This window comes from Poromitra crassiceps (assembly GCF_964638095.1).
Source record: "Poromitra crassiceps genome assembly, chromosome: 30".
Taxonomy (NCBI): domain Eukaryota; kingdom Metazoa; phylum Chordata; class Actinopteri; order Beryciformes; family Melamphaidae; genus Poromitra; species Poromitra crassiceps.
The window spans coordinates 1281974-1309853 of NC_139652.1; the positions used below are offsets into that span (position 1 = coordinate 1281974).

A 27880-nucleotide genomic window follows, 5' to 3' on the forward strand; every position below is an offset into this window, starting at 1 on the left:
GAACCAAAACAAAGAAAAACAACAGCATAAAGTGACAAACATGACATTTTATTGTATTGAGTGTGGGGCACTTTGTCACCTACAGTAATATCTGCACATTTCAGTGGGAGATGGTTCCTCCCCCTGCTAAAAATCAACTGGTATTCCCTTTTCAGGTTACACACACCTACATACAGTCAAGTCTCATGATTCACGTTAACACTCAGATTAGACCGGTGATCACAAACATAAAGTGCTCATTCCGATGGGTCAGAAGACAGCGGTGCCCGGGGAACACGCTACCGTGGAATAATTCAGCCAATGAGAGGACTACATAGTGAGTTAGTTCAGCCAATAGGGTTTCAGGTGGAGGGCCACACTGGGGGGCAGGGTGAGGGGAAGAGGATTTAGCTGAAGTTCTTCTTCAGGAAGCTGATGAGGCCGTTGGTGGAGGAGTCGTGAGAGACCACCTGAGAGTCGTCCTTCAGCTCTGGTTCAATCTGCTTCGCCAGCTGCTTTCCCAGTTCAACACTGTGGAGGGGAGCAGGGAAGATTAACTGTGTGTGTGTGTGTGTGTGCGTGTGCGTGTGTGTGTGTGTGTGTGTGTGTGGAGGGGGGGGGGGGGGGGGGGTTTAAGGCAGAAGTGCCTTAAACCTGCATTCTTTCTAATGGCCAGCAGGAGGTGACTCCACTGGCTGCAAAAATAAGTCTCGATTGTATAGAGAGCCGCAGTAACGAGTCCGGAAATCATCGATGCTAACAGCCCTGGTTCAACACAGTTTTCGCCTATGGGAGTTTTGAATGGGTTTTTGGCGCGATGCTTCTAAAAAGCTCTCTGGGCAACGCTGGCTTAATCAAACGCGAACCAGATGGTAGTAACATCATCTTCACACATGAAGACCACTTTTATGAGTTTTGAAGCTTTTATGTGCCGTTAAAAGGACGGCTAGCTAGCAAACGGCTAAATGAGACTACACTTTTGAGTCGATGGGGATATATACGTCAATAACGTCACCACTTCAAAGGGCGAACACGGAAATTCTCTTTCCCTCACCTGGTTCAGCCCCGTTCAGCCCGGGGTAATCAGTGCACATCAACAACAGTCCAGGTTGAGTGCTGACGTGACGTGGAAGCCTATGCGACAGTGTGTAGTTCTGGATTAGCTTAGCTGGAGCATTTTACTTCTAGGGCTCGCATTTACGCTTCAAAACTCATGAAAGTGGTCCTCATGTGTGAAGATTATCCCGCTGAACCTTGGTTCGCGTTTGATTAAACTTGCGTTGCCCACAGACATTATTTGAAGCATCGCGCCAAAAACCCATTCAAAAATCCCATAGACAGAAACAGTGTTGAACCAGGAAGTTCGGGACTTCCGCATTCAGCCTACAAAAATACGTCATCCCTGCGGCTCTCTATTCACCTTATGTTCCAACACAGGGGTCAGCCAGTTACTTCCTATTGTGTTGACACTTCCTGTGACAGTACAGTGCTAGTGAGCAGGTAAAACAGACGGTGTTTTGAACAGGAAGTCATCACACATCTGGGTCAAGTGGGCGGGGCTACATAAGGTGAATAGAAGTCTATGAGGAAATGACCCACTTCTCACTAGATGTATTTTACCTCAGTAAAACAATGACTTGATGCTCTCAATCTGTAGTTCCAAGTCTTCTTCAACACAGCCTGATGTTCATTTAGTCAATTATGCTCCCATTTAGAGTCAAATAGATGATAAAGCAGAATATGCTTTTGGGCGTGATTGACAGGTCGCCTGTCCAGTGAGCACGCGCCTCACCGATCATGGACCAATAGCAGGCGGCCTTGCAGTGTACGGGTGTGACCAAGTCTGCTCAAGTCTCAAGTCCGTCTCAAGTCTTGAGGCACAGGTCTCAAGGCAAGTCCAACTTAGTCTAAATGTAGATTACCAAGTCAAGTCCATGTCATTAGTATACTGTCCACTCTAAATGTAAAAATAAAGAGTCCAGTATCAAGTTAATACATCTTAAGACTTTTAGAAACCTTTTCAAGTCATCAAAGTACAAGTCAAACTCAAGTCACCAGAACGTAAGTCAAGTGAAGTCTCAAGTTGGCTTTTCATGTGTCAAGTCAAGTGTTTGGCAGGCGATAGTGGAAACCCTCATGTTGTTTTGAAAGAGGTGAAGCGGAGTCACTCACCCCCACTGGTCATAGCTGTTGATGTCCCACATGACTCCCTGCACAAAGATCTTGTGCTCGTACATGGCTGCAAAACAGACACCAGGTGAACTCTGTTATACACAGAGCTAGATTACAATGTCACATTCTCAAGGCTGTAGAATTCAATGTCTTGATTGTCACCATTATTAGCATTGATTTATATTTTTGACCTAAACCCACGTTCACACCATACGCCAAAGCAACGCTCAACCTACGCTGAACCCACAAGTTTCATTTCGGCGTCCTTGTTAACAGGCGAGGCCGTTCATACCAGCTGCGCCCGTGCCTTCCTCAAGCTACGCTCAAGCCACTCTGAAGCGATCGTTCAGGATTCAGTCCTATTTTCCAAGCGTGAAGCTGCCAGGCATGAAGTCAGTGGAAGGTGTGGGCAGGGTCATGGCACACTGGAAAAGAGAGTGGTACCCGCCCACAACACATCCATTGAATTCATGCCTGGCAGCTTCAAGCTTCACGCTTGGAAAAGAGGACTGAATCCTGAACGATTGCTTCAGTGCGGCTTTGGCGTGGCTTCAGCGTGGCGTGTGGCTGGTGTGAACGCCTCACCTGTTAACAAGGACAACGAAATGAAACTGTGTGGTTTCAGCATGACTTTGGCATTGCTTCGGCGTATGGTGTGAACGCTGAACGGCCACTTCACACATCATGGCTGACCAATTTGGGGCCCCGGGCAAACCATGGATTTGACAAAAAATGAAACAAACAAACTCGGAGGCTGTGGTGGGCTCATTTTTAAAAGGTAGCGTGATGCTTCTTATACCATATGAAACTAGAAGACCTAAGAAATCGATACATTTGAAGGAATGCTACCAACCATGTCAACCTAGCTCCCCGGCAAGGGGGGTAATTGACGCTCCAAATTTAGGCAACATTTTGGCAAGGGAAAAGATTGGCATGGTAATTTTGAAAGGGGTCCCTTGACCTCTCACCTCAAGATATCTGAATCAGAATGGGTTCTATGGGGTTAGGGTTATATCTGAATCAGAATGGGTTCTATGGGTAGAGTTAGGGTTATGCACCTTGAGTTGCATCATGCACTTTCTGTCAGAAAGGTGTCTTTCCCTTTGAAAATGTTTAAGCTCCCCCCCCCAATAAACTCTAAATCTAACTAATATATAATTTTTAAATCAAACTTTTAATCATGTTTTTATTATTTTTAAAATGTATTTTATATTTAGAATGTAAATTGTCTATAAAATAGAATACATTTTTATATAACATTTATTTTTGGCCCACAGCCCTCTATCCAGATACATTTTTGGCCCTTCATAGGAAAGAATGTGCGCACCTCTGTTATACATAAACCCTATTATGCTTATGGAGTCATTTCCTGTAGTTTTTAAATAAATTATGACGTTGTTCCCAAAACAACACTGGCCTGGAGACACTCTTCCTACATCATGAATACTTTGCTCTGGCTCCTCCTCCCTGCCTGGCTCATGACCTGATGCCCTCTGGCTCCTCCTCCCTGCCTGGCTCATGACCTGATGCCCTCTGGCTCCTCCTCCCTGCCTGGCTCATGACCTGATGCCCTCTGGCTCCTCCTCCCTGCCTGGCTCATGACCTGATGCCCTCTGGCTCCTCCTCCCTGCCTGGCTCATGACCTGATGCCCTCTGGCTCCTCCTCCCTGCCTGGCTCATGACCTGATGCCCCGCCCACTACTTACCGACCAGAGCTCCCAGCGTGAATGGAGTCAGCTTCTTGAAAACAATGGAGTTGCTGGGTTTGTTTCCTTCGAATACCTTACATGAGAGAGGGAGAAGAAATAAGAGTGTTTCAAATGTAAACGTTTGAAGTGGTGTTAAATCTCTGACACATTATAATGAGCTTAGCCTAAGTGGATGGTCTGTTTTAGACAGTGTGGTGTGTGGGACAAAAGTGAATGAACACAATCCCAGTAAATCCATAAAGGTGCCTGAACCAGCAGCAGACGACAGCATGTTATTGAGCAGCTCCCACTGTGAATGTGTGCAAATGTAAGAATGTGAAGCTGACCAATGCAGAAAAAGCAACAAACAAACAAAACAAACCTCTCTGTCTTATTGGCTGCATCATACGCTCAGATGAGTCTTTATTATCACAGTTTCTCTACAAAATATAAATGCTTAGACGAGAACACATATTCATGGTCTTACTTTGTGAGGCAGCAGCTTCTCCAGGGCCGGCCCTCCGAGGCCGCCAGCCTCCAGCTCCTTGCGAGCCTCGTCAGAGGTTTTGCCCTTCATCAGAGCTTCTGTCTGGGCCAGGAAGTTAGCCATCAGGATCTGTAAACGCACAGGAAGTTAGCCACCAGGATTTTTTTTTAACCTTTATTTATACAGGGGGAGTCTCACTGAGAGCAATGCTCTCTTTTTCAGGAGCGCCCTGTTCACATTCACACCTGGAAGCTGCCTAGTACAACCACAGTCTGATCTGCTGGCCACTGAGCAGCTCCACTGCAGCAGTTGGGGTTAGGGGCACACTTCTCCATAATCTAGGCCTGATAAAACTCATAATTTGTTTTGCCCTTACACAGCAGATTACCCCTGCTCTAGTCATCAGCCTATCAGAACACAGCAGATTACCCCTGCTCTAGTCATCAGCCTATCAGAACACAGCAGATTACCCCTGCTCTAGTCATCAGCCTATCGGAACACATCAGATTACCCCTGCTCTAGTCATCAGCCTATCACAACACTTTTAGCTTGTTGAAGCAACAGATACCCACCAATGATAGGGAGGGAAAATCTGTAGTATGTTTGCAAATGGGTATTGTATCAATTTCACATTTTTAGTATCTATACTATCAATACCTGTTGCAAATGATTATTGTATCGTTTCATTTTTTATCATCGATACCATCAATACTTTTGACAACCGTAGTCCAAAGTGACATCACGGTTTTTTGATTAACAGATTGTCATGGAGGCTGATCTCTCATCTTGTTGCAGAAGCATAAACCATTCCAAAGAACACTGTGGAAGCCAGTGTCAAGCTGACCAGAATAAAATCTACTACTTCTAACTTCCTTTCAAAAATAAAACTATTGTTGCTGAACGTGTGTTGAAATGTTTTTTTGTTTTTTTTTGTAATACAAAGTACCAGAGTGAAGAAAATCGTGCAACTTCCATTAGTATTATTCTGGTATTATCTAAGGAATGACACTGATGAGGATTTGCTCCTGCAAAGGAACTTCTTGTTGGAGTTTCTGAAAATAAAGCTTGTTATACAAATACATACAAGCCGAAGTGTAGATAATGTTTTCTATAGGAGAGCTGAGAGCTCCCAGGGTTTTACACATGGATTTCCAGTATGAACGCCGGTCAGAATCGAACCCTGAACTACTCTGAACTATTCTTCCCATGAAGCACTACTTTGCAGGAGAAAGCGTTTCTATGGGGGTGGACACGAGGTGCTGGCTACAGAGGGTTTGCAGGAGAAAGCGTTTCTATGGGAGTGGACACGAGGTGCTGGCTACAGAGGGTTTGCAGGAGAAAGTGTTTCTATGGGGGTGGACACGAGGTGCTGGCTACAGAGGGTTTCTATGGGGGTGGACACGAGGTGCTGGCTACAGAGGGTTTCTATGGGGGTGGACACGAGGTGCTGGCTACAGAGGGTTTCTATGGGGGTGGCTACAGAGGTGCTGGCTACAGAGGGTTGCTTTGAGAATAAAGAGAAGTGCTTTATTGCATCAGAGATGGTGGCAGAGCGGCACAGTGGGGCGTTACCTTGTGGTGGAGGTTGTCCCTGATTGGATGCTGTGACTGAGCAGGAATGAGGAAGTCAGCAGGAATCATTCGGGTGCCTGGAGGAGACGAGGCCATGTCAGTTTACTCAGTACAATTATAATCATCCAGATACAATAATTCCAAGAGTCAAATCAGCCACTTTAACCTCCAGTTGAGTAGATCTGAATTGAAGGGCTAAATCATTGACATCAATTGAAAAATTGTGTTGTTTCACCCCAAACGGTTTGGGAATCCAGTTTTCAAATTCCACCTGACGCTGTCAGATGGGGGTGGTATGGTCAGACTGGTGCAGTACCTTGATGGATGAGCTGGTAGAAGGCGTGCTGTCCGTTGGTCCCGGGTTCGCCCCAGACAATAGGCCCGGTGTGGTAGCTGACACGGGCGCCATCTTTAGTGATGTACTTCCCATTGGACTCCATGTCACCCTGCGGACAGCACGGACATGTCACCATAATCCTCTAAAGAAGTGTCTGTGTGTGTGTGAGTGAGCAGAATTGTGTTCGGCCACAGCTCTGCCGCTTTACGTGCGATCACGCTGAATCTTTCAGGAGGTCTGGCTGTAGTCATGGCGAGTTGAGGAGCTGCTGGAGGAGCGACCCTACAGCTCCAGGGAGAGGGAACCACCCTACAGCTCCAGGGAGAGGGAACCACCCTACAGCTCCAGGGAGGGGGAACTGAGGGAACTCGCAATTATTTTTAAATGCGTGTTTCACAAATCTGATGGCGGCAGTTCTTTTTATGTACATCAAACACTATATGCTCATGTTTTTGTATTTGTTGGGGAGCTACTGGACGGATTTATGGGTCTGGGGAACACAACACACAAGATGCAGAAATGTCTGTCCTAACTCTATGGTCCTAACTGGCCAGTGTGCCAACACACGGTCATAAGCAGAACACAACAGTTACACTCCATACACTGCACGGGTATTACGCTAGCGATCATAATAATATGGAGGAGGGGAGGAGGAACTCCTCCACCACTGATGTGTAGCACCCACCTGGGTGATGAGCATCAGCACACATCAGCATCACGGTGGAGAGTTGAAGACTGAATGTGCCAATTAAGTAACGAGGGATGATTAGGTGGCCATGATGGAAGAACGGCCTCTGTGGGGCATCAGGGTTACTCTTAAGAAGAGTGCAGATGGGATCTTTAATGAGAGAGTCAGGACCTCAGTTTAACGTCTCATCTGAAGGACAGTGCTCTCTCACAGGACAGAGTCCCCGTCTCTGCCCTGGGGCATTGGGGATGGGGATATTATTCATGAGACCAGAGGGAAGAGCACCACCTACGGGTCCTCCAACACCTCTCCCAGCACCAGATGGTCTCCCATCCAAGGACGGACCACAGGCAGACCTGCTTAGCTTCCCCAGCAAGCCAGCGATGTAATGCAGGAGCCACAGTCCTTTGTAGAAATGTGGTTTGGTGAGAGAGAGCCAGTGTCAGTTTTGGTGCATCTTTCATGTATCGCCCAGGCCTAGTGTCAAGCCTCTCCTCGTCTTCCTCCTCCTCCTCCTCATCTCCTCCCAACAGATGCTCTCTGCCCGGCCCCCCTGTCACACTGACCTGCTGGAAGTAGGCGGCGAAGCGGTGCATGTACTGGTCGTAGGGAAGCATGGCGTGGGTCTCAGCCTGGAAGAAGTTGATGTACCAGACGCCCAGGACCGCCAGCAGCACCGGCACGTTCTGGTCCAGAGGAGTGCTGCGGAAGTGGTTGTCCTGGTGAGAGAAAGGAACTCTGGATCATCAGAGAGCAGCAGCTGTGTGAGGAGTGACAGGATTGTTGATTTCAACCTTCCCTTACAGAAAAAACACATGAACTTCACATGTGCGATTTCACATGTGATCACGTGAAAACATGTTAAATTCCACATATGAACACATGTGAAACATGTGCTGTGCCCATGGGAAGCGTGTGGTTTTGGAACGTTTTCACATGTGAAATGTGTGAAACTCATGTAAATTCCCATGTGATTACATATGAAATCTATGTGATTACATGTGAAACCCATGTAAATGTTGTTTTCCACATGTGGAGCATAATGTGGCTTCCCATGGGTTTCACATGTGAAATTTCACATGTGGACACATGTGAACCTCATGTGTTTTTTCTGTAAGGGTTTTCCCATTTGACGAGCACTGAGCAGTCAACAAATCGTTTGTGTTTGTTCAGGGAAATTCACGTTCATATTCTCTGGCAGAGGCAAGACGTGACTTGCACAGAGTTGGCAGCAGCACAGCAGTGAGCTGTGAGAGATGACAGACAGATGGTGAGACAGACAGAGGGTGAGACAGACAGAGGGTGAGACAGACAGAGGGTGAGACAGACAGAGGGTGAGACAGACAGAGGGTGAGACAGACAGATGGTGAGACAGACAGATGGTGAGACAGACAGAGGGTGAGACAGACAGAGGGTGAGACAGACAGAGGGTGAGACAGACAGAGGGTGAGACAGACAGATGGTGAGACAGACAGAGGGTGAGACAGACATAGGGTGAGACAGACAGAGGGTGAGACAGACAGAGGGTGAGACAGACAGAGGGTGAGACAGACAGAGGGCGAGACAGACAGAGGGTGAGACAGACAGAGGGCGAGACAGACAGAGGGTGAGACAGACAGAGGGTGAGACAGACAGAGGGTGAGACAGACAGAGGGTGAGACAGACAGAGGGTGAGACAGACAGAGGGTGAGACAGACAGTTGTCTTACCATCCAGTGTGCTCCGGCAAGAAGCTGCTCGAAGTTCTCAAAACCTAAAACACAGAACGCAACAGAGGTGACTGTAGCATACATTGTGACTATTCACCTTATTCTTTGCCCACACATGGACGCTTCCGCATTACGTCATTTCGTAATAGTATTTCCGTTTTGACTTGCCAAAAACCCCGCAGGCAAAATGGCCGCGCACACTCCCCTCCTAAAGTGGCAGAATTACTCCCCCATAAAGTAACATATCTTGGCCAATACGTATGTAACATACAAAATAAAACAACCCGTAATATCTTAATTTTATGTAGAATGCAGAGGACATGTAACTGTTTAGTTAAACTTGCATTCCAGGAATATTGTGCTCTTAAGATGACGTTAGTGGAGTCGAGGCTGTTTCGTCCTGAAACCCACATAGGTTGCGCCTGCGTAACCTATGTGCGATTCGAAATAACGCATCCGAGTTAGAAACGTTATGAATATAGCCACGTTATAAACAACAACCTAACGCTGGTGATCCGTATGGAAACAGTGTTACTCGAAATGGTTAAAAGTTCTATCAATCGAATTTGGTCATTCAGTGGCATTTTACTGCCATATAACATAACTAACTAGTGGCTAATATTAGCCACAAAATGCAACTAGCGCTGAACCGGAAGAACAAATACGTTTGCGTTGAACGCGGAAGAGAGAAAAAGTGGGCGTGGTGAATAGCTTAGGTTCTTCGCACAGTGATAAAACAGAAAAAAAACACTGATAAGAGTATAATGGGGGGGGGGGGGAATCATTGGAAACACCCATTACCATTTCCAATACCAGTTCTACATAAATAACTTTTTCAGTACTCCCCCCATATTAAATCTAAGCTTATTTCAGAATACAACACAGGAAAGTTGTTTTCTGTTGCATGCTGTCCATGCCATTAGCTTTAGTCAATAAAAACAAACCATGCTCAATGTATTTGAGTGAAAACATAAACAAAGATGGGTAGAAGAAACGTATGGATCTGATAAGATCATAGGCATCAATAAATAGTGCAAACATACCTATGTGCAGTGCAATGGACAGACCAATGGCTGACCACAGTGAGTAACGGCCTCCAACCCACTGAGGACAGGCAGACATGACATCACACAATCACTTGACCAATCAGAGCACAGGCAAAGCCTCATTTCAACCAAAACATCACAACATGTGAAGGGGTAAATTAGTGCATTATGCAGGAAATAACATTACAAATCTTTTTCATTCAACCCATGTGTCATAAAGACGCATGTCATCAACATTAGCATCATGTGTCATGAAGACACATGTCATCAACCTCAGCATCACAGCATGTTAGGCCACACAGTGAACTCAGTAGCAGTAGTTGCTTTGTGTAGAAGAGCGATCATCACATCAGTAACAGTAAAAACTTACATCCCAGAACTCGAACATGTTGTCTGTGTCGATGCCGAATGCCTCGACTTTGGGCTGGAGAGGAGAGGAGAGAGGAGGTAAGAGGAGCGTCATGCATCAGGACCACTTCACTATCTGCTTCAGTTAAGTGAATGTGGAATGCACTTAAAAGAACATCAATTTTCTTTCAAGAAGAAGTTAAAAGATGCCGTTATGAATAACGAGATACATTTCTGTTATTGATGTATTAAGTAAGTCTTCGATTTTGTAGTTGGAGCCCATTTGTGTTGTGATTTTTACATATTGAGAATGCAATGTCAAGTAAGTTTTTTTTCTTTGTTTTCATTGTTTGTAACTGCTCCAATGTTTAAGTTATGTGCTTGGACCCCAGGAAGAGTAGTCTTTCACTTTGGTGCAGACTAATGGGGATCCTTATAATAAACAAATAAAGAAAGCTCCCCGCTGTCAGGTGAAAAGAAGCAGCTGTGGATGTGTTGGAGGAAGCATGGTGCTAGTCTACGGCTCTCCCCAGATCAGCAGAGGGTGGAGGAGCGACCGGGGCAGCAGGGGGAAATTGGCCAAGTACAATTGGGGAGAAAATGGGGGGGAGGTGTCAGGAAAAAAGAAACACCATTGTGTTAAGTCACTATCGATAGTGACTTAAGAGACATTTATTGACATGAAGATCTGTGAGATGATCTTGAAGTGAAGTGAATGTGGACTGAATGTTCACTTACTGCGTTGGTGGACAGAGCCACAAAGTGCTTGGCGACGGCAGCTTGCTGTGGAGCCGAGGAAGAGCAGAAAACATGAGGTTGATGGACACACCATGTGACACACAGCTCACCCTGCCCTTCAGCACTATATACTATAACACTATATCCATTTACAAACATCTCGCAAATACAGACGCATCATCTCCTCCAAGCTGTCAACCAAGGAGTGAAGTTACCTACTGTCCTATCAAACACACGCTAATCTGTAACGTATATGACGTTTGGAATACAGATGTGTTAAGGAACAGGCTTGTTGTCTCGAGCTTGTCTCAGTTTACTGAATGTCTTCTTCCACGTTGTTACAGGTCACTTCACAGGTAGGTAACTTAACAGCGCCCCTCAGGCTAAACATAGATACTACATCACATGATCAGTTTTTGCTTTGTAAGAGTAGGTGTCACATTAACCTATTGACTCGTTTTGTAATCATTCCACTGCACACTTCAATGAGCTGAAACCAGAAAAGTCTCTTTCCGTCACTGGCTGTGGGCAAACGCTGTCACTCTATTGGCTGTCACTCCATTTGCTGCCACCCTATTGGCTGTGAGGGTAGGAATCCACTCACATCATGGGCTGTCTGGAGGAACCAGTCCTTGGCAGACTCTGCGTTGGTGATGGTCTCCTGGGTGGTGAACGTCTGCAAAGGTGACACAGCACAACGTGAGTCCAGAAGCAGAGAGCAGATGCATTTATATACCAAGCTGGAAATTGCTGCTGTCAGACAAAAAAAAAACACCTATCTGTAATAATTATATTTTTCAGGACCGAAGAAAATGATACATTTCTCATTAATTTTTCAAAAGATAAAAAAGGGATTTTAACAGGGTTCAAGGGCCCATTGGTCATGAAACTTCTCGTCCCACCTGACCATGCATGGCAATCAAAGAAATCTGCCAAGAATATTTTTCACTGGCCAAAATATAATATACATTTCATCCTACCAATTTTCAACGCCACATTTTGTGTACAGAATGTTTAGAAGTTGCACTCTAAACTCTGTTGTAGTTAGAAGGCTTCACATTTTGATAGTTACGGTACTAGTTAAGTTTGCAGAAATTTCTACGTCACCATTTTGAGTACACTAGGCAGCCACTCAGGGCCCCGTTTTGATACAGAGCCATTCTTTTTTTATGTGCTCACAATCAGACAGAGAGAGAGAGAGAGAGACAGAGAGACAGAGAGACAGGGAGAGAGAGAGAGAGAGAGAGAGAGAGACAGACAGAGAGAGAGACAGACAGAGAGACAGAGACAGAGACACAGATAGACAGAGAGAGACAGAGAGAGAGACAGAGAGAGACAGACAGAGACACAGAGAGACAGAGACACAGATAGACAGAGAGAGAGACAGATAGACAGACAGAGAGAGACAGATAGACAGAGAGACAGAGAGAGAGAGACAGAGAGAGACAGACAGAGACACAGAGAGACAGAGACAGATAGACAGAGAGAGACAGATAGACAGACAGAGAGAGACAGATAGACAGAGAGAGAGAGACAGAGAGAGAGACGGAGAGAGACAGAGAGAGACAGATAGACAGAGAGAGAGAGAGAGAGACAGAGAGAGAGACAGAGAGAGACAGATAGACAGAGAGAGAGAGACAGATAGACAGAGAGAGAGACAGAGACATAGAGACAGACAGAGCGAGAGAGAGAGACAGAGACAGAGAGAGAGAGACAGACAGATAGACAGAGCGAGACAGAGACAGAGAGAGAGGCCAGGGTGCAGAGATCCTTATTGATCTATCCACTAAAGACAGAAGGTTGTCTGTTTCTGACTGTCAGCAGGCGTGTGTGTGTGTGTGTGTGTGTGTGTGCGTGCGTGTGTGTGCGTGCGTGTGTGTGCGTGTGCGTATGCATCCCCACCTTGGAAGCGATGATGAAGAGGGTGGTCTCTGCGTTGAGCTTGGCCAGGGTCTTGGCCATGTGAGTGCCGTCGATGTTGGAGACAAACCACACGTTGGGTCCGCCGGCCGAGTACGGCTTCAGAGCCTCTGTCACCATCAGAGGGCCCTGCAGAGAACACAGTCACACAGATATACTATACTTTATATTTTATACTATTATTTTAAAATAGACATTTAGTTCACACCATGCTTATTTATATTTTATTTAGATGTTTTAGTATTTTCCTGATCCATTTCATAATTCTTTATGTAATTTTATGAGTTGATAATGTCAATTTACCTGGCAAATTATGCATGTTTTTTGTGTGTGTTTTATTGGTTGGATTCTGATGAAACTACGATCGAGAATTTACAAACATTTTACATCGGCGAGTGTTTTAGGATGGATTGTCATGAAGCGTCGTGATCACAAAATAACTTAGGTGATAAAAATTGTCACATTTGTTGGTTTTATTTGAAATGAAAGAACATGTCAATCCTTATATTTGAGTACGGATATTTCCTTGTTGGTGACATCAGAAGTCAGGAAGTCAGAGAAGTCGGGGTCCATTGCCAAACCCCAAGCAGCGGCTGAAAGCTGCTGTGTTTCCTATTCACCTTATTCACCACGCCCACTTTTTCTCTCTTCCGCGTTCAACGCAAACGTATTTGTTCTTCCGGTTCAGTGCTAGTTGCGAAGGCCACTAGTGGCTAATAATATTAGCCACTAGTTAGTTATGTTATATGGCAGTAAAATGCCACTGAATGACCAAATTGATATAACCGTTAACCATTTCGAGTAACACTGATTCCATACGGATCACCAGCGTTAGTTTGTTGTTTATAACGTGGCTATATTCATAACGTTTCTATCTCGGATGCGTTATTTCGAATCGCACATAGGTTACGCAACCTAACATAGGTGCGCAACCTAACGTCCACTCCACTAACGTCATCTTAAGAGCACAATATCCCTGGAATGCAAGTTTAACTAAACGGTTACATGTCCTCTGCATTCTACATAAAATTAAGATATTACGGGTTGTTTTATTTTGCATGTTACATACGTATTGGCCAAGATATGTTACTTTATGGGGGAGTAATTCTGGCAGTTTAGATGCGGAGTGTGCGCAGCCATGTTGCCTGCGGAGTTTTTGGCAAGTCAAAACGGAAATACTATTACAAAATGACGTAATGCGGAAGCGTCCATGTGTGGGCAAAGAATAAGGTCAATAGGAATGGAGAATCCAGCATTTGCTTGATTTGGGTGACCCTGACCTGTTGCATCACTGCTGCAGCCATGAAAACAGAATTTGGAATCTGTACATATTGCAACAAATGTATATGTATTGTATAATATTGAAGTGTGCCTTTATTACTTTTTCAAACTAGTAATAATGTATCTCAATTCTGAAGTGTGCCTTTTAATACTATTCTCAAACTAGTAATGATGTTGTAATATCCACTACTGCCTGATGTGAACCAAAGTGCCCTTCTGGGACATGTATTAAACTGATAGATTGATTGATTGCTTGCTCTCTCACGGTTGGGACACACCAGCAGCATATCCCACGTGCAAAAGCCTCGCCGAGGCACTTTGATGTTGGCGCAGCGTTTCGCCTTGTGATGGTGCAGCGAGTGATGTTATACTTTTGTCACGCTGTGATTAGACCGAATCACACCGTGACAATATTACAGTATAACATCACTGCCTCTTGTGTGATATTGCTTAAAAAGCTCCTCACTTGTATTTACTTAATCACTCACTCACTCAAATGTACAAACTCCTAATCAGCTTCAATTCATGTGCTCATTCAGAAGCACATTTCAAAATGACTGCATGAGAGTGCAAAGAAAACCCACAGGTCATTGCATCATAAAGTGTTCATTGCTTCCTCTGTATCTAGAGTCTAGATCCAGGCTTTAACTCAGCCTACAGCTGCTGTGCTGCGTTACTGACTCTGTATCTAGAGTCTAGATCCAGGCTTTAACTCAGCCTACAGCTGCTGTGCTGCGTTACTGACTCTGTATATAGAGTCTAGATCCAGGCTTCAACTCAGCCTACAGCTGCTGTGCTGCGTTACTGACTCTGTATCTAGAGTCTAGATCCAGGCTTTAACTCAGCCTACAGCTGCTGTGCTGCGTTACTGACTCTGTATATAGAGTCTAGATCCAGGCTTCAACTCAGCCTACAGCTGCTGTGCTGCGTTACTGACTCTGTATCTAGAGTCTAGATCCAGGCTTTAACTCAGCCTACAGCTGCTGTGCTGCGTTACTGACTCTGTATCTAGAGTCTAGATCCAGGCTTCAACTCAGCCTACAGCTGCTGTGCTGCGTTACTGACTCTGTATCTAGAGTCTAGATCCAGGCTTTAACTCAGCCTACAGCTGCTGTGCTGCGTTACTGACTCTGTATCTAGAGTCTAGATCCAGGCTTTAACTCAGCCTACAGCTGCTGTGCTGCGTTACTGACTCTGTATTTAGAGTCTAGATCCAGGCTTTAACTCAGCCTACAGCTGCTGTGCGGCGTTACTGACTCTGTATTTAGAGTCTAGATCCAGGCTTTAACTCAGCCTACAGCTGCTGTGCTGCGTTACTGACTCTGTATTTAGAGTCTAGATCCAGGCTTTAACTCAGCCTACAGCTGCTGTGCTGCGTTACTGACTCTGTATCTAGAGTCTAGATCCAGGCTTCAACTCAGCCTACAGCTGCTGTGCTGCGTTACTGACTCTGTATTTAGAGTCTAGATCCAGGCTTTAACTCAGCCTACAGCTGCTGTGCTGCGTTACTGACTCTGTATTTAGAGTCTAGATCCAGGCTTTAACTCAGCCTACAGCTGCTGTGCTGCGTTACTGACTCTGTATTTAGAGTCTAGATCCAGGCTTCAACTCAGCCTACAGCTGCTGTGCTGCGTTACTGACTCTGTATTTAGAGTCTAGATCCAGGCTTTAACTCAGCCTACAGCTGCTGTGCTGCGTTACTGACTCTGTATTTAGAGTCTAGATCCAGGCTTTAACTCAGCCTACAGCTGCTGTGCTGCGTTACTGACTCTGTATTTAGAGTCTAGATCCAGGCTTTAACTCAGCCTACAGCTGCTGTGCTGCGTTACTGACTCTGTATTTAGAGTCTAGATCCAGGCTTGAACTCAGCCTACAGCTGCTGTGCTGCGTTACTGACTCTGTATTTAGAGTCTAGATCCAGGCTTTAACTCAGCCTACAGCTGCTGTGCTGCGTTACTGACTCTGTATTTAGAGTCTAGATCCAGGCTTTAACTCAGCCTACAGCTGCTGTGCTGCGTTACTGACTCTGTATTTAGAGTCTAGATCCAGGCTTTAACTCAGCCTACAGCTGCTGTGCTGCGTTACTGACTCTGTATTTAGAGTCTAGATCCAGGCTTCAACTCAGCCTACAGCTGCTGTGCTGCGTTACTGACTCTGTATTTAGAGTCTAGATCCAGGCTTTAACTCAGCCTACAGCTGCTGTGCTGCGTTACTGACTCTGTATTTAGAGTCTAGATCCAGGCTTCAACTCAGCCTACAGCTGCTGTGCTGCGTTACTGACTCTGTATCTAGAGTCTAGATCCAGGCTTCAACTCAGCCTACAGCTGCTGTGCTGCGTTACTGACTCTGTATTTAGAGTCTAGATCCAGGCTTTAACTCAGCCTACAGCTGCTGTGCTGCGTTACTGACTCTGTATTTAGAGTCTAGATCCAGGCTTCAACTCAGCCTACAGCTGCTGTGCTGCGTTACTGACTCTGTATTTAGAGTCTAGATCCAGGCTTTAACTCAGCCTACAGCTGCTGTGCTGCGTTACTGACTCTGTATTTAGAGTCTAGATCCAGGCTTTAACTCAGCCTACAGCTGCTGTGCTGCGTTACTGACTCTGTATTTAGAGTCTAGATCCAGGCTTTAACTCAGCCTACAGCTGCTGTGCTGCGTTACTGACTCTGTATTTAGAGTCTAGATCCAGGCTTTAACTCAGCCTACAGCTGCTGTGCTGCGTTACTGACTCTGTATTTAGAGTCTAGAGCCAGGCTTCAACTCAGCCTACAGCTGCTGTGCTGCGTTACTGACTCTGTATTTAGAGTCTAGATCCAGGCTTTAACTCAGCCTACAGCTGCTGTGCTGCGTTACTGACTCTGTATTTAGAGTCTAGATCCAGGCTTCAACTCAGCCTACAGCTGCTGTGCTGCGTTACTGACTCTGTATCTAGAGTCTAGATCCAGGCTTTAACTCAGCCTACAGCTGCTGTGCTGCGTTACTGACTCTGTATTTAGAGTCTAGATCCAGGCTTTAACTCAGCCTACAGCTGCTGTGCTGCGTTACTGACTCTGTATTTAGAGTCTAGATCCAGGCTTTAACTCAGCCTACAGCTGCTGTGCTGCGTTACTGACTCTGTATTTAGAGTCTAGATCCAGGCTTCAACTCAGCCTACAGCTGCTGTGCTGCGTTACTGACTCTGTATTTAGAGTCTAGATCCAGGCTTTAACTCAGCCTACAGCTGCTGTGCTGCGTTACTGACTCTGTATTTAGAGTCTAGATCCAGGCTTCAACTCAGCCTACAGCTGCTGTGCTGCGTTACTGACTCTGTATTTAGAGTCTAGATCCAGGCTTCAACTCAGCCTACAGCTGCTGTGCTGCGTTACTGAAGCCATGATCTAGAGCAGGGATACTCAACTTGCTTTGCCCGGGGGCCACTTTCGTGAAATGATAGAAGGCCAGTTAATAAACAATCAATATACATTTTTTTGTAGCGGATTGTAGGTGTCAGACGGAGTTTAGTCTGACAATGTTGTGCACACCGGATAGTTACTTAGGTTAAGTACATACAGTACATAAGTGCCTGGGTAGCGAGCAGACGGCGGTATTTGACAATTTAGCAGCTAAATCATAGATTATTGAAAGATATTCCATATTCCAGACTGAAATGCTATAACAGAAGTGGAGTATTTGCCAGAATGACATGAACATTTGGACACTTATTCAGCGGGTATCTTGCATGTTGCGTTCGGGTGCACTGTAAAAAAAAAAAAAAAAAAAAAATTGCAATTCCATCGCGGGCCACACAGTTGAGTATCACTGATCTAGAGTCTCTAGATCCAGGCTTTAACTCAGCCTACAGCTGTTGTGCTGCATTACTGAAGCCATGCGGCGCTCCAGGGGAAATACTACAGCCACCTGAATCACAGTAGGCTACACACCACTGATGACTCAAGAACTACATCAAGCTCCACAGTAAGCTACTAGGCTACACACCACTGATGACTCAAGAACTACATCAAGCTCCGTGCTACATCACCTTGATCGGATTTCAAGATTTCGGTTGGGGTTCAATTTGATTTATGCTGATGATGAAAAAACCTACTGAAGAGTTTGGGTTGGCTAAATCTCTTTTCAATCACTTTTGTGTTTGTTTTAGATTTCGTGTCATGTAAATGACGTTTTTATTCATATTTTATGGTTTAGTTTTGTTTCTTGCCATCGTTTGCTGCCAATTCTTCTCTCTCTCTTTTTTTTTTACTCCTTTGTAAAGTGCTAGTGACTATAGACCCTTTTTATATTTGTAAACAGCGATTATGTATTTTGTGGGCGGAGCTGAACTGGTTGCAGAAAGTTACAACTAGCGGTTCAGCTGTCATAGGAATATGGAAGATCCGGACGCCTCCTCCACGTATTTGAAAGCTTTTCCAGCAACAGACAGGTTACCTTACACAAATAAGATAACTCTTTCAATGGGGTGAGGTTTCCTGAGCCGTACTCAGTCAGGATGGGTCTAGGATCCAACTACATCACAAAGTTGCAGTGATGGACATCATCATATTCCTATAGTGGGAATGTCCAGCGTCTAGACGGCACAAGATGTCCGTTTCCTGTATTCCGGGGATCTCTCTCGTTTCGGCTTCAGTTCCTCAGAGTTTCGGATACCGCGATGCATGCACAACTAACCCTGTGATGTCCACTCTAGATGGGTCTATTAAACACCATTAAATTATATATATATATATATATATATATATATATATAAAATATTATAACTAGTGCATTTCAAAAATATTAGTGAGCCCATATTCGTCTGTAACTGAAGATTTTTCTACACAACAAACATTATAATCACAATACATCAAATGTAATTTGGATCTATAACTACTGTATGTAAAAAGTGCAGTCATATATTTACAGCATATGTGAACTGAATAACAGTATTTTCCCTGTACTTTTCCAGGATTTCGTCCAAAAAACCCAAACTTTTCAAGACTGACATGATGTGAATCACTTCCATCCAGACCATCTGAGGCATCAGACTGCAGTAGAAAAAGCAAGCAGGATCCACTCACCAGGTCGGAGCCTCCGATGCCGATGTTGACCACGTCAGTGATGGACTTTCCGCTGAAGCCCTTCCACTCCCCGCTACGGACTTTCTGTAAACAGCATCATGCACAAGGTCACCACCTTTATGTACTCAAGGCTTGAGAGCGTGGACGGGTTGGTCGCTGTTTGCAGGTATTCTGGACTTGTATGGTGAAACCATGTGATATAGAACTGTCATTTAAACACACACACACACAACAGTACTCACATGACAGAAGGCCTTTATCTTCTCCAGGACCCGGTTGACCTCTGGCATGACGTCATCGCCGTTGACATGGATGGGTGTGTTTGAACGGTTACGCAGGGCGATGTGGAGCACAGCACGGCCCTACACACACACACACACACACACACACCACACACGGATAAACAGAAACACACACACACACACACACACACACCACACACACACACACACAGATAAACAGAAACACGCACACAGCAAATATAAATTTTTCATAGCGTAATGTAGCTTCACTTCTGTGTCATTATTAGTCTGCACAAACTGCAGTGTCATTGAGGACACTGCAACACCATTGCATCACAACCAGTTAGTGTGTATGGAGGGGGAGCGTGACTACTAGGCAGTGTTGGGGGTAACTCATTACAAAAGTAACATATTACATGTAATATATTACTTTTAGCAGTAACTCAGTAATATAACTTATTACCAATAGGATTTCAGTAATATTATACCAGTTACATTGTTAAGTAACACAAGTTACAAATTGAGTTATTATTTTTTAATCAAAGCACATATTTAAATAAAGATACAATCATTTCCTAATCAAATTGTGTGTTTTTATGCAAATAACCACTATAGATGACAATAACAAAGGAACAGGATAACATTTAGAATTTTGGATGGTTTACACTGACTTCAAGACGGTTGAAATTATTTTTCGGGATGTTCCGGGGGAACCATATCTTTCTGCTACTGCTACTTTCTGCTGGTATTGTTTTCACCCAGTAAGTATAACCTGCGTTGTGTTTTTTTATTTTGATTTATTTAGCCTTTATTTAACCAGGTCAGTCCCATTGAGACACAATGATCTCTTTTCCAAGGGAAGCCTGGTCAAGAGAGCAGCTTAAAACATTGAGTTTCAACAGTTAAAAACAGACAATGCAGAATGACATAATAAGACAACACCAAATCAAACAACAACAAAATATATACAAATACAATCTGGTCAGAGCAATAAAGTGAAATAATGGAACTTTCATGTAAAGCAGGAGCAAGAACAATATGAGGCTGATTCCAAATGACTTACAAGGTATATAAATGTTCCAAGAGAAACTAGTTCCTTCAGGTTCAGAGTTCTGTAGTGAAGTCCAAGCAGCGGGTGCAAAATGCATAAAGGAGTGCTTGCCGAATTCAGTGCGAACTTTGGGGACATTTAGCAGATAGTAGTCGTTGGAACGTAAAGAGTAAGTACTCTGGGTTATTGAAATAGAGCCACATAAATAATGGGGGAGTAGGCCTAAAATGGCTGTATATATAAAAAGGTGCCAATGTGAGAGACGACGTGCAGCCAATGAGGGCCACTCAACTCTGCCATATAAAGTACAGTGGCGAGTGAGGGCGTTGCAACTTGTAATGAATCTCAGGGCACCATGGTCCACAGAGTCCAGAGATTGCAGACATTTTGCAGCATTCGTATAAAGAAGGTCGCCATAATCCAATACAGGAAGAAAGGTGGCAGCAACACACTTTTTGCTGGCAGCAAATGTAAAGCATGTCCTCGTGTGACGATAAAAGAAACCCAATTTCAGTTTTAATTTTTTGATCGGGTTCTCTATATGAGATATAAAAGTGTTGACAGGCCAGGAAGTATAACCTGCGTTGTGTTGACAGTCCGCGCTGGGAATCAAACTCGGAACCTTCGGCATCGGACACGTACACTCTAGCAAGGAGGCTCAAGCCATCCTCACATCTGTCGCTAGGGCGTCTCTTAAGGCGTCGAGAGGAGTTGACTCACTGCACAGCACGACCACTAGCTGCCATTACACACGCGCGTGCATGTGTGTGTGTGTGTGTGTTGTGTGCCATCATGGCAAAATGTGCTCCTGTAGCAGGAACTAACAGAAGCCATTTTGAGTACTTTGCCAGGTGTTGATACAGTCTGTCTGTTTGTCTGTCTGTCTGTCTGTGTGTCTGTCTGTGTGTCTGTCTGTCTGTGTGTCTGTGTGTCTGTCTGTCTGTGTGTCTGTCTGTCTGTCTGTCTGTGTGTCTAAGTGGCGGGCGTCACGGTTGGTGTGATCCCATCATCACAAGATGGGTACAAGGGACTATATAGGCAGCCATCTTGCCTGCAGAATTTTCAAATCAAGTAGAATACCGTTTTGCCAGAAATCTGGGGGGAGGGGGGGGTAAGTCCCCCTTTAAGCAAGGGGTTTGACAGTGTTTCCAGGGAGCCATCAGTACCTCGGTGAAGTTGATCTTCTCCCCTGAGAACATCTTCTCTCTGGCCTCCTCCACTCCCCTCGACTTGGCCTGCAAGCAGAAGGAAAGAAGCGTTTGTACAGACAGAGACACATTATTAGGCTCTGACCCTGCTGGCCTGACACACGAGCGATTTTTGGCAATCGTATTTATCAAAAATATAAATAAGGCAAATATAATAATATAAATAAATAAAGTGGTAACTGATTACATTAATTAAAAACTAATACGAAAAAACACGAATATTGAAATTGATCGAATCGGATCGAAATTAATCGATTCGCAACCTTGTGAATCGGAATCGAATCGATTCTTGAAATTTGAACCAATACCCAGCTCTAATCCCCACCCCCCATTAACTACTTAAGACAACTTAAAAATAGATTGTTTTCTTGTTTTAATAATAATAATAAAAAGACTTCATGTGTAACTTTTCCTCCGTGGTATCGAAAATGGTATGAGTGAGTGAGTGAACTCTGAGAGAGTTCATGTCAATTCTGCTAATAAATACATAATACCTGCTTCTTGCCTTTTAGGGGTATTTTTTTCTCTTCAGTTACACAGATATCGTGATGTATCGTAGGTTACATTTCTTCCAATATATCGATTATCGCAGAATCGCTGTATCGTGATAATATCGTTATCGAGGGCCAAGTATCGTGACCGTATCGTATCGTGAGTTACTCCACAATTCCCACCCCTACACTGTATGTGCCAACACTGTATGTGACAACACTGTGTGTGACAACACTATGTGACAACACTGTATGTGACAACACTATGTGACAACACTGTGTGTGCCAACACTCTGGAGCGTTCTTTGTTTGGCAAATCAGTGTGAGGAGGAAGTAGTGGTCATATTGTGTGACAACGTGCTTTGGCTGCGTTGCTACATGCCCACAGACGTTAGCACAATGCTGCTGCTGAACAAAGCCACTGTTCTGTTCTGTTCTGGCCCCGCTGTGACTGTGGGCTAAAAGAAAGATTTCACTCAAATAAGGTGTTGTAATGTCCCAGTAGAAAGTAGAGTTGACTTTAAGCTCGGTCAGAACCTGAGGCCCAAGTTCTAGTTGACTGTAGCAGAGATGGATTTGAGCCACAGCCGGTGCCAAGTGACATTCCTGTCCTGCAGGATGCCAGTGGAGCTCCATGAGCTTAGATCTCCAAAAGCCAGTGAGCTGGACGGACTGGATCTCCTCGTTCAGAGACTCAATCCTTTAATCATGGAAGTAAGGTTTTCATGTGACAGGTCACATACAGGTGACTGCTTAATTGTTAATGGCCCATTTGCAGTGAAATGTACATTTACCAAGAGAAAGGATCAGCTGTCTCTATCCAGGGTGGGAAATTCACTTTTTGATCCACCAGCTACTGTGCCGGATTCCTACATTTCACCAGCCACTCACAATTTTACCTGACTTTTTTTTATTTATTTTTAAATTAATGTCAAAGGCTGAATATGATTCTTGTTTTGGCAAGACAGTTGCAAAGCCAGCCAGCCATACATCTTACTTCTTTGTCATGTTAACACATGAAATAGCCAACTGGTTAAATGAGCGCTGATGCTATATTAGTATTGGTAACATATTGATTTCTATTCAGACTGCAAACAGAAAGCAGTGCAGAAGAGTCACTGCTTTAAGCTAATCAGGGCAGTCCGGCGTGACTCGCCACCTCTCGAAACTCCCTCTTGAGGTGAGAGGTCAGAGGTCAAGGGACCCCTTTTGAAAATGTTTCTTCCCTGACCAAAATGTATTTAGCCCCCTTCCCCAACAAGCTAGCATGACATGCTTGGTACTAGGGATGTCAACGGTTAACCGTTAATCGATTAACCGTCGCTAACGTCGTTGTTCGGTTATTGCTGTCGGTCTATCAGTTAATATTAATTTTTTTTTTTTTTTTGGTCTATTTACTCAATGACCTCATGCCCAAACAAGGCGTGTCTATTTAGATGCTGAAATGTTAATGCTTTTTGTGTTAGAATTATGCCTTTATTTTTTGTTGGCTTTGCTGAAATTTATAAGTTTATTGCCACATTTTGATCAGGTAATCATTCCAAAATCATTCTGGCTCTTATATGGATGACAAGGAAATATATTTTTGAGAGCTTTATTTCCTGTTTATGTAAACATTACAACAACAACAATCTGTTATATAGACAAAAAAAAAACAAAAAAAAAAAAAAAATTATATTAAAAAATTATGAATTAACCGATAGGTTAATCGATTATTAGCGTCGGTTAATCGAAAGTGAAATTAACCGAAAATTGACATCCCTACTTGGTACCAATGAATACCTTAGGGCCATGGCAATGGTTCATAAACTGGGGTACGCGTACCCCTAGGGGTACATGGAGGTAGTACAGGGGGTACTTGAGACAAAGGGGAAAATGTAAACATTTAAGAATAAATCGTAAAAATAAATGAAATGGAGGCACTAAATGCTTTATTTTGGAATGATATATTCTTCAAAAAGTGGGTTATCATTCATTCTTTGCATCAGATGCTATAGTTCTCTCTTGCAGTTTTCTAAGCAAAATGTTGTCGTCGGGTAAAGGGGGTAGTTGGATTCAGAAATCAGGCAGGGTGCTGAAGCCAAAAAAAAACTTTGAGAACCACGACTGCCTTAGCTCATTGAGTTTCATACAATACCAGAAACCTCACTCTGGATTTAAAACTGAGCCCGCTGCAGCTTCTGAAAGACAGTAATGCATTGTGCTACCTATCGAGATGTGCTACTTAACATGTGCAGAACCGCTACGTAGCACATCTCAATAGGTAGCATAGATTGATAGAACACCGGCTCTGCGTGTGCACTCTGTGTGTGTGTGTGTGTGTGTGTGTGTGTGTTATTTCTAAGGCTAAAGACATGAGGAAACACTGTAATGGAGGTGCAGGTTACCATGGCGAGGAGCATGGACATGACTTCCTGGTTGATGAGATTCTTGGAGTAGTCCAGCAGGATTTCTCCATCGCCTGTCTCCAGGGTTGTGCTGTGCAACAGAGAATAAGAGCAGCATAGCTACATTTAGCACACAAACACAGACAGGTGATTCAAGCTCCTTCCACTTTAATTACAAGCAACACTTCCTGCTAACACAAGGATCAAAGCTGCAGAAAACAAATTTGCGATACAACTTCATATTTCCAGATAATTATGTACCAATTACTGATAAATGGTTTTTATCTGACCAGTCACTGAGAAGACAGAGGACCCACAGGCTAAAAGTGAAATTATAAATGTTTATTTATACATGAAACAATTATGTCTAAATACACAAAGCTTGTGCATCTCATAGATCAGTGGTTTTCAAGCATGCACATCTCTTTTCAACAAGTAGCACAACTTCAGCCAGAGAAAGCACACATGATTGAGCAGCAGTCTCATATGAGGATTGTGTGCATATTCATGGTAGGCTCTACTAGGCTGATGTTATTGGAAAAAACGGACATATTTGCTTTCTGCGAGATATATATATATATATATATATATATATATATATATATATATATATATATATATATATATAACGATAGGAAAAAGTACAGGAATTTTTAACAAATGACTTGAATAGCTCATCAAGCCTTGTACCTTTAAGAAGGTAGTGGGTAACCTGTGTGGGTGACGTAGCAGCAAGTGTTTTTAGCTGCAGTCAGAGTGATTGGCAGGATGCTAGTGTGCTAAGTGCCGAGTATCAAGCAGCAAAAAAGTCATAGCCTGACATGTTGGAGTTAATTTGCCTTCTTACTTGACATTGCAACTGCAAGTCCTGCGATGTGACTATTGTGCATCATGGACACATTGCGATGACGATGTTGAAACAATATATTGTGCAGCCCTACAGAGTATGATGCTGGATCCTCCTTCAGCTTAGCTCTACAGAGTATGATGCTGGATCCTCCTTCAGCCCTACAGAGTATGATGCTGGATCCTCCTTCAGCTCTACAGAGTATGATGCTGGATCCTCCTTCAGCTTAGCCCTACAGAGTATGATGCTGGATCCTCCTTCAGCCCTACAGAGTATGATGCTGGATCCTCCTTCAGCTTAGCCCTACAGAGTATGATGCTGGATCCTCCTTCAGCCCTACAGAGTATGATGCTGGATCCTCCTTCAGCCCTACAGAGTATGATGCTGGATCCTCCTTCAGCCCTACAGAGTATGATGCTGGATCCTCCTTCAGCTTTTCTATCGATGGCAGCAGCCACTATGTTCCTCTCTGTGATCCACTCTGAACGAGCGTCACACAGCCTTCCATAAGTCATTTGGGGGCTCGGGCGTTCAAAACGATCTCCTACCCGTCTCCGACGTCCGATTGCAGATCTGAAAATATAATAATCCTCATACGGAAGCCAGTAGTTTAGGCGGGGGGGTTTAAAATGATACTGCTGTGTGAACCAAATGTTTAAAAGCAGTCTCTACACAGCCTCTGCCAAGTTTAGGAGAGGAGAAGCTTCCTAGTGCCAACAGGAACCTTGGGAGTTTGAGTATAATGACATTTTGCTTCGTATAGGTGCGCTGGATTTGATGATTTGATGACTGTGTCGCCGTATATCCGTGTGACTGCAATGTTGTTTGCTCGCAAGCGGTGCAACATGATAGTGAGATCAAACACACCCTGCTGTACATTTGACACAGGCTGTGGAAAGACTGCTTTTTAACGGTTGTTTCACGCAGCAGTATCATTTTAACCCCCCCCCCCGCCTAAACTACTGGCTTCCGTAGGAGGATTATTATATCTTCTGATCTGCAATCAGACATAGGAGACGGGTAGGAGAGCGTTTTGAACGCCTGAGCCGCCCAATTGACTTATGGAAGGCTGTGTGATGCGGAACATATACAGCTACAGCAGCAGCAGCAGCCTTTGCACTGATGAAGCTGCTGGCAGACTGAGCCTCCTTTACAACGTGAGATTCACTCTTATGAAAGCCTTGACTCACTCTTATAAAACAGTCCTCACTTGTGATTGGCTCAGTCTCAGTCACAACGTAGTGGTTGTCAAATAAATAAATAAATGCATGAATGAATAAATAAATAAATAATTGTAAACCAATGAAAGCACACCTGCAACCTAAACAGTTAATTGTAGTAACTGTAATAAATAAATATGAAAGCTACATGGCAGAATAACGAGATTTTTATTTGATTGTGGTTATTATGATTATGAATTGTTGTTCATTAAAACTCAGTATTTATTTGTGTCGTCCCTTCGTTTTATTAGAGATGTGTCAAGTCGCACGTAGTCACTGAATGAATGGACGGAAACGAGGAAGCGCATTCATTTTGCAGTCAGACTTTCATTGTGGAAATGTTAGTGAGTGCTGGTGCTATTAGCATGACTAACGTTAACGTACTAACTAACGTTATGTACTTTAGCATGACTAACGTTAACGTAATAACTAACGTTATGTACTTTAACGAGTCCAAATCGGATTGACGTCCTGAGCTCAGCTCTTGTCGACAGACAGCAATCATGGATAGCCATGTATGCGTTCATTATCGGACAAGTCCCTGACTGACTGACGTGCTTCTTTCCCCTTTGCAGCAAACTTTGGGCGACCGCTTGTGTCATTAGGACACACGGTGTGTCCGATAATGGACCTCTCGTTAAAACTTGACATTGTTAATCGCTGGTTTGTTAGCTGTTAAACCGCACCCGAGAGCTAGCAAAACTGTCCGATAATGGACCTTTTCACGTTAGCAAATAGCAAGCCAGCTTGTGTAAGCTAGCTTATTTGATTCACTGTGGATGAAGGCCTGTATGTGTAATGTACATTTACAGGAAGCAGGTCCAAGAATTAGTGTGTGAAATAAATCTAATGCTTAAATATAACTTTGTGATAGTTTCCACTTGGACAACTGAGATTAGAAATGATGACCTTGTAGCTAAAGAGGCAGAAGTGGATGTACTGTAGCTAGCACTGTGTGCAATACTCCCTAATGTCAATAGAACTTGTAACGTTAGCTATAGTATAGCACTGACAGCTTTGTGTCAATGACAATGCAGAGTTACTTTAACACTGTTGTAACGCTAACGCTTTTCACGTCTGCACAAAACAGTGGACAACTCTGCCAACATCACGCCCACCTGCCAGAGTTATTACAACACATTTTACCATCCACACACTATGATAGATTTGTGTTTTCCCAACCTGAATTTGTTGAATCGGTCCTTGTCGCCGTCAAACATCTCCCGCATGTTGAGGCTCCCAGCATGGGCTTTGTACCATTGCTCCAGTTTCTTGTAGTTCGGGTCGTTTGTTAGTCCCATGGTGGTAAGTTAACTGGTGACACTGACAGCGGTAACCTTCAGAATGACAGTCCAGTAGCTGTGTTCTGTTGTGTTGTGTTGTGTGAGCAGAACAGGGTGCAGAGGGCAGATGGGC

At 44.1% G+C, this 27880-nt stretch overlaps 1 protein-coding gene across 1 annotated transcript; it reads right to left on the reverse strand.

Moving 5' to 3' along the window:
* Positions 1 to 27: 27 nt before the first annotated feature.
* On the reverse strand, positions 28 to 27880 carry gpia (glucose-6-phosphate isomerase a). The gene is made up of 18 exons (XM_083663310.1): positions 27647 to 27880; positions 24398 to 24488; positions 21478 to 21546; positions 19261 to 19380; positions 19019 to 19102; positions 12666 to 12812; positions 11368 to 11439; positions 10764 to 10808; positions 10048 to 10101; positions 9675 to 9735; positions 8632 to 8675; positions 7490 to 7642; positions 6215 to 6344; positions 5899 to 5975; positions 4327 to 4455; positions 3858 to 3933; positions 2152 to 2218; positions 28 to 510 (listed from the first exon to the last, which is right to left on the reverse strand). The coding sequence occupies exons 1-18, from the start codon at positions 27763 to 27765 to the stop codon at positions 387 to 389; spliced, it is 1662 nt and encodes a 553-aa protein (XP_083519436.1). The 5' UTR covers positions 27766 to 27880; the 3' UTR covers positions 28 to 386.

Bases quoted from the DNA above. Each gene is read 5' to 3' on its own strand.
- gpia (XM_083663310.1), bottom strand. From the start codon at position 27,765: ATGGGACTAACAAACGACCCGAACTACAAGAAACTGGAGCAATGGTAC. The intron at 21,547-24,397 runs GTAACCTGCACC...TTCTGCTTGCAG, and splicing joins TGTCCATGCTCCTCGCCATG to GCCAAGTCGAGGGGAGTGGA. The intron at 11,440-12,665 runs GTGGGGATGCAT...TCACCTTTGCAG, and splicing joins TCTTCATCATCGCTTCCAAG to ACGTTCACCACCCAGGAGAC.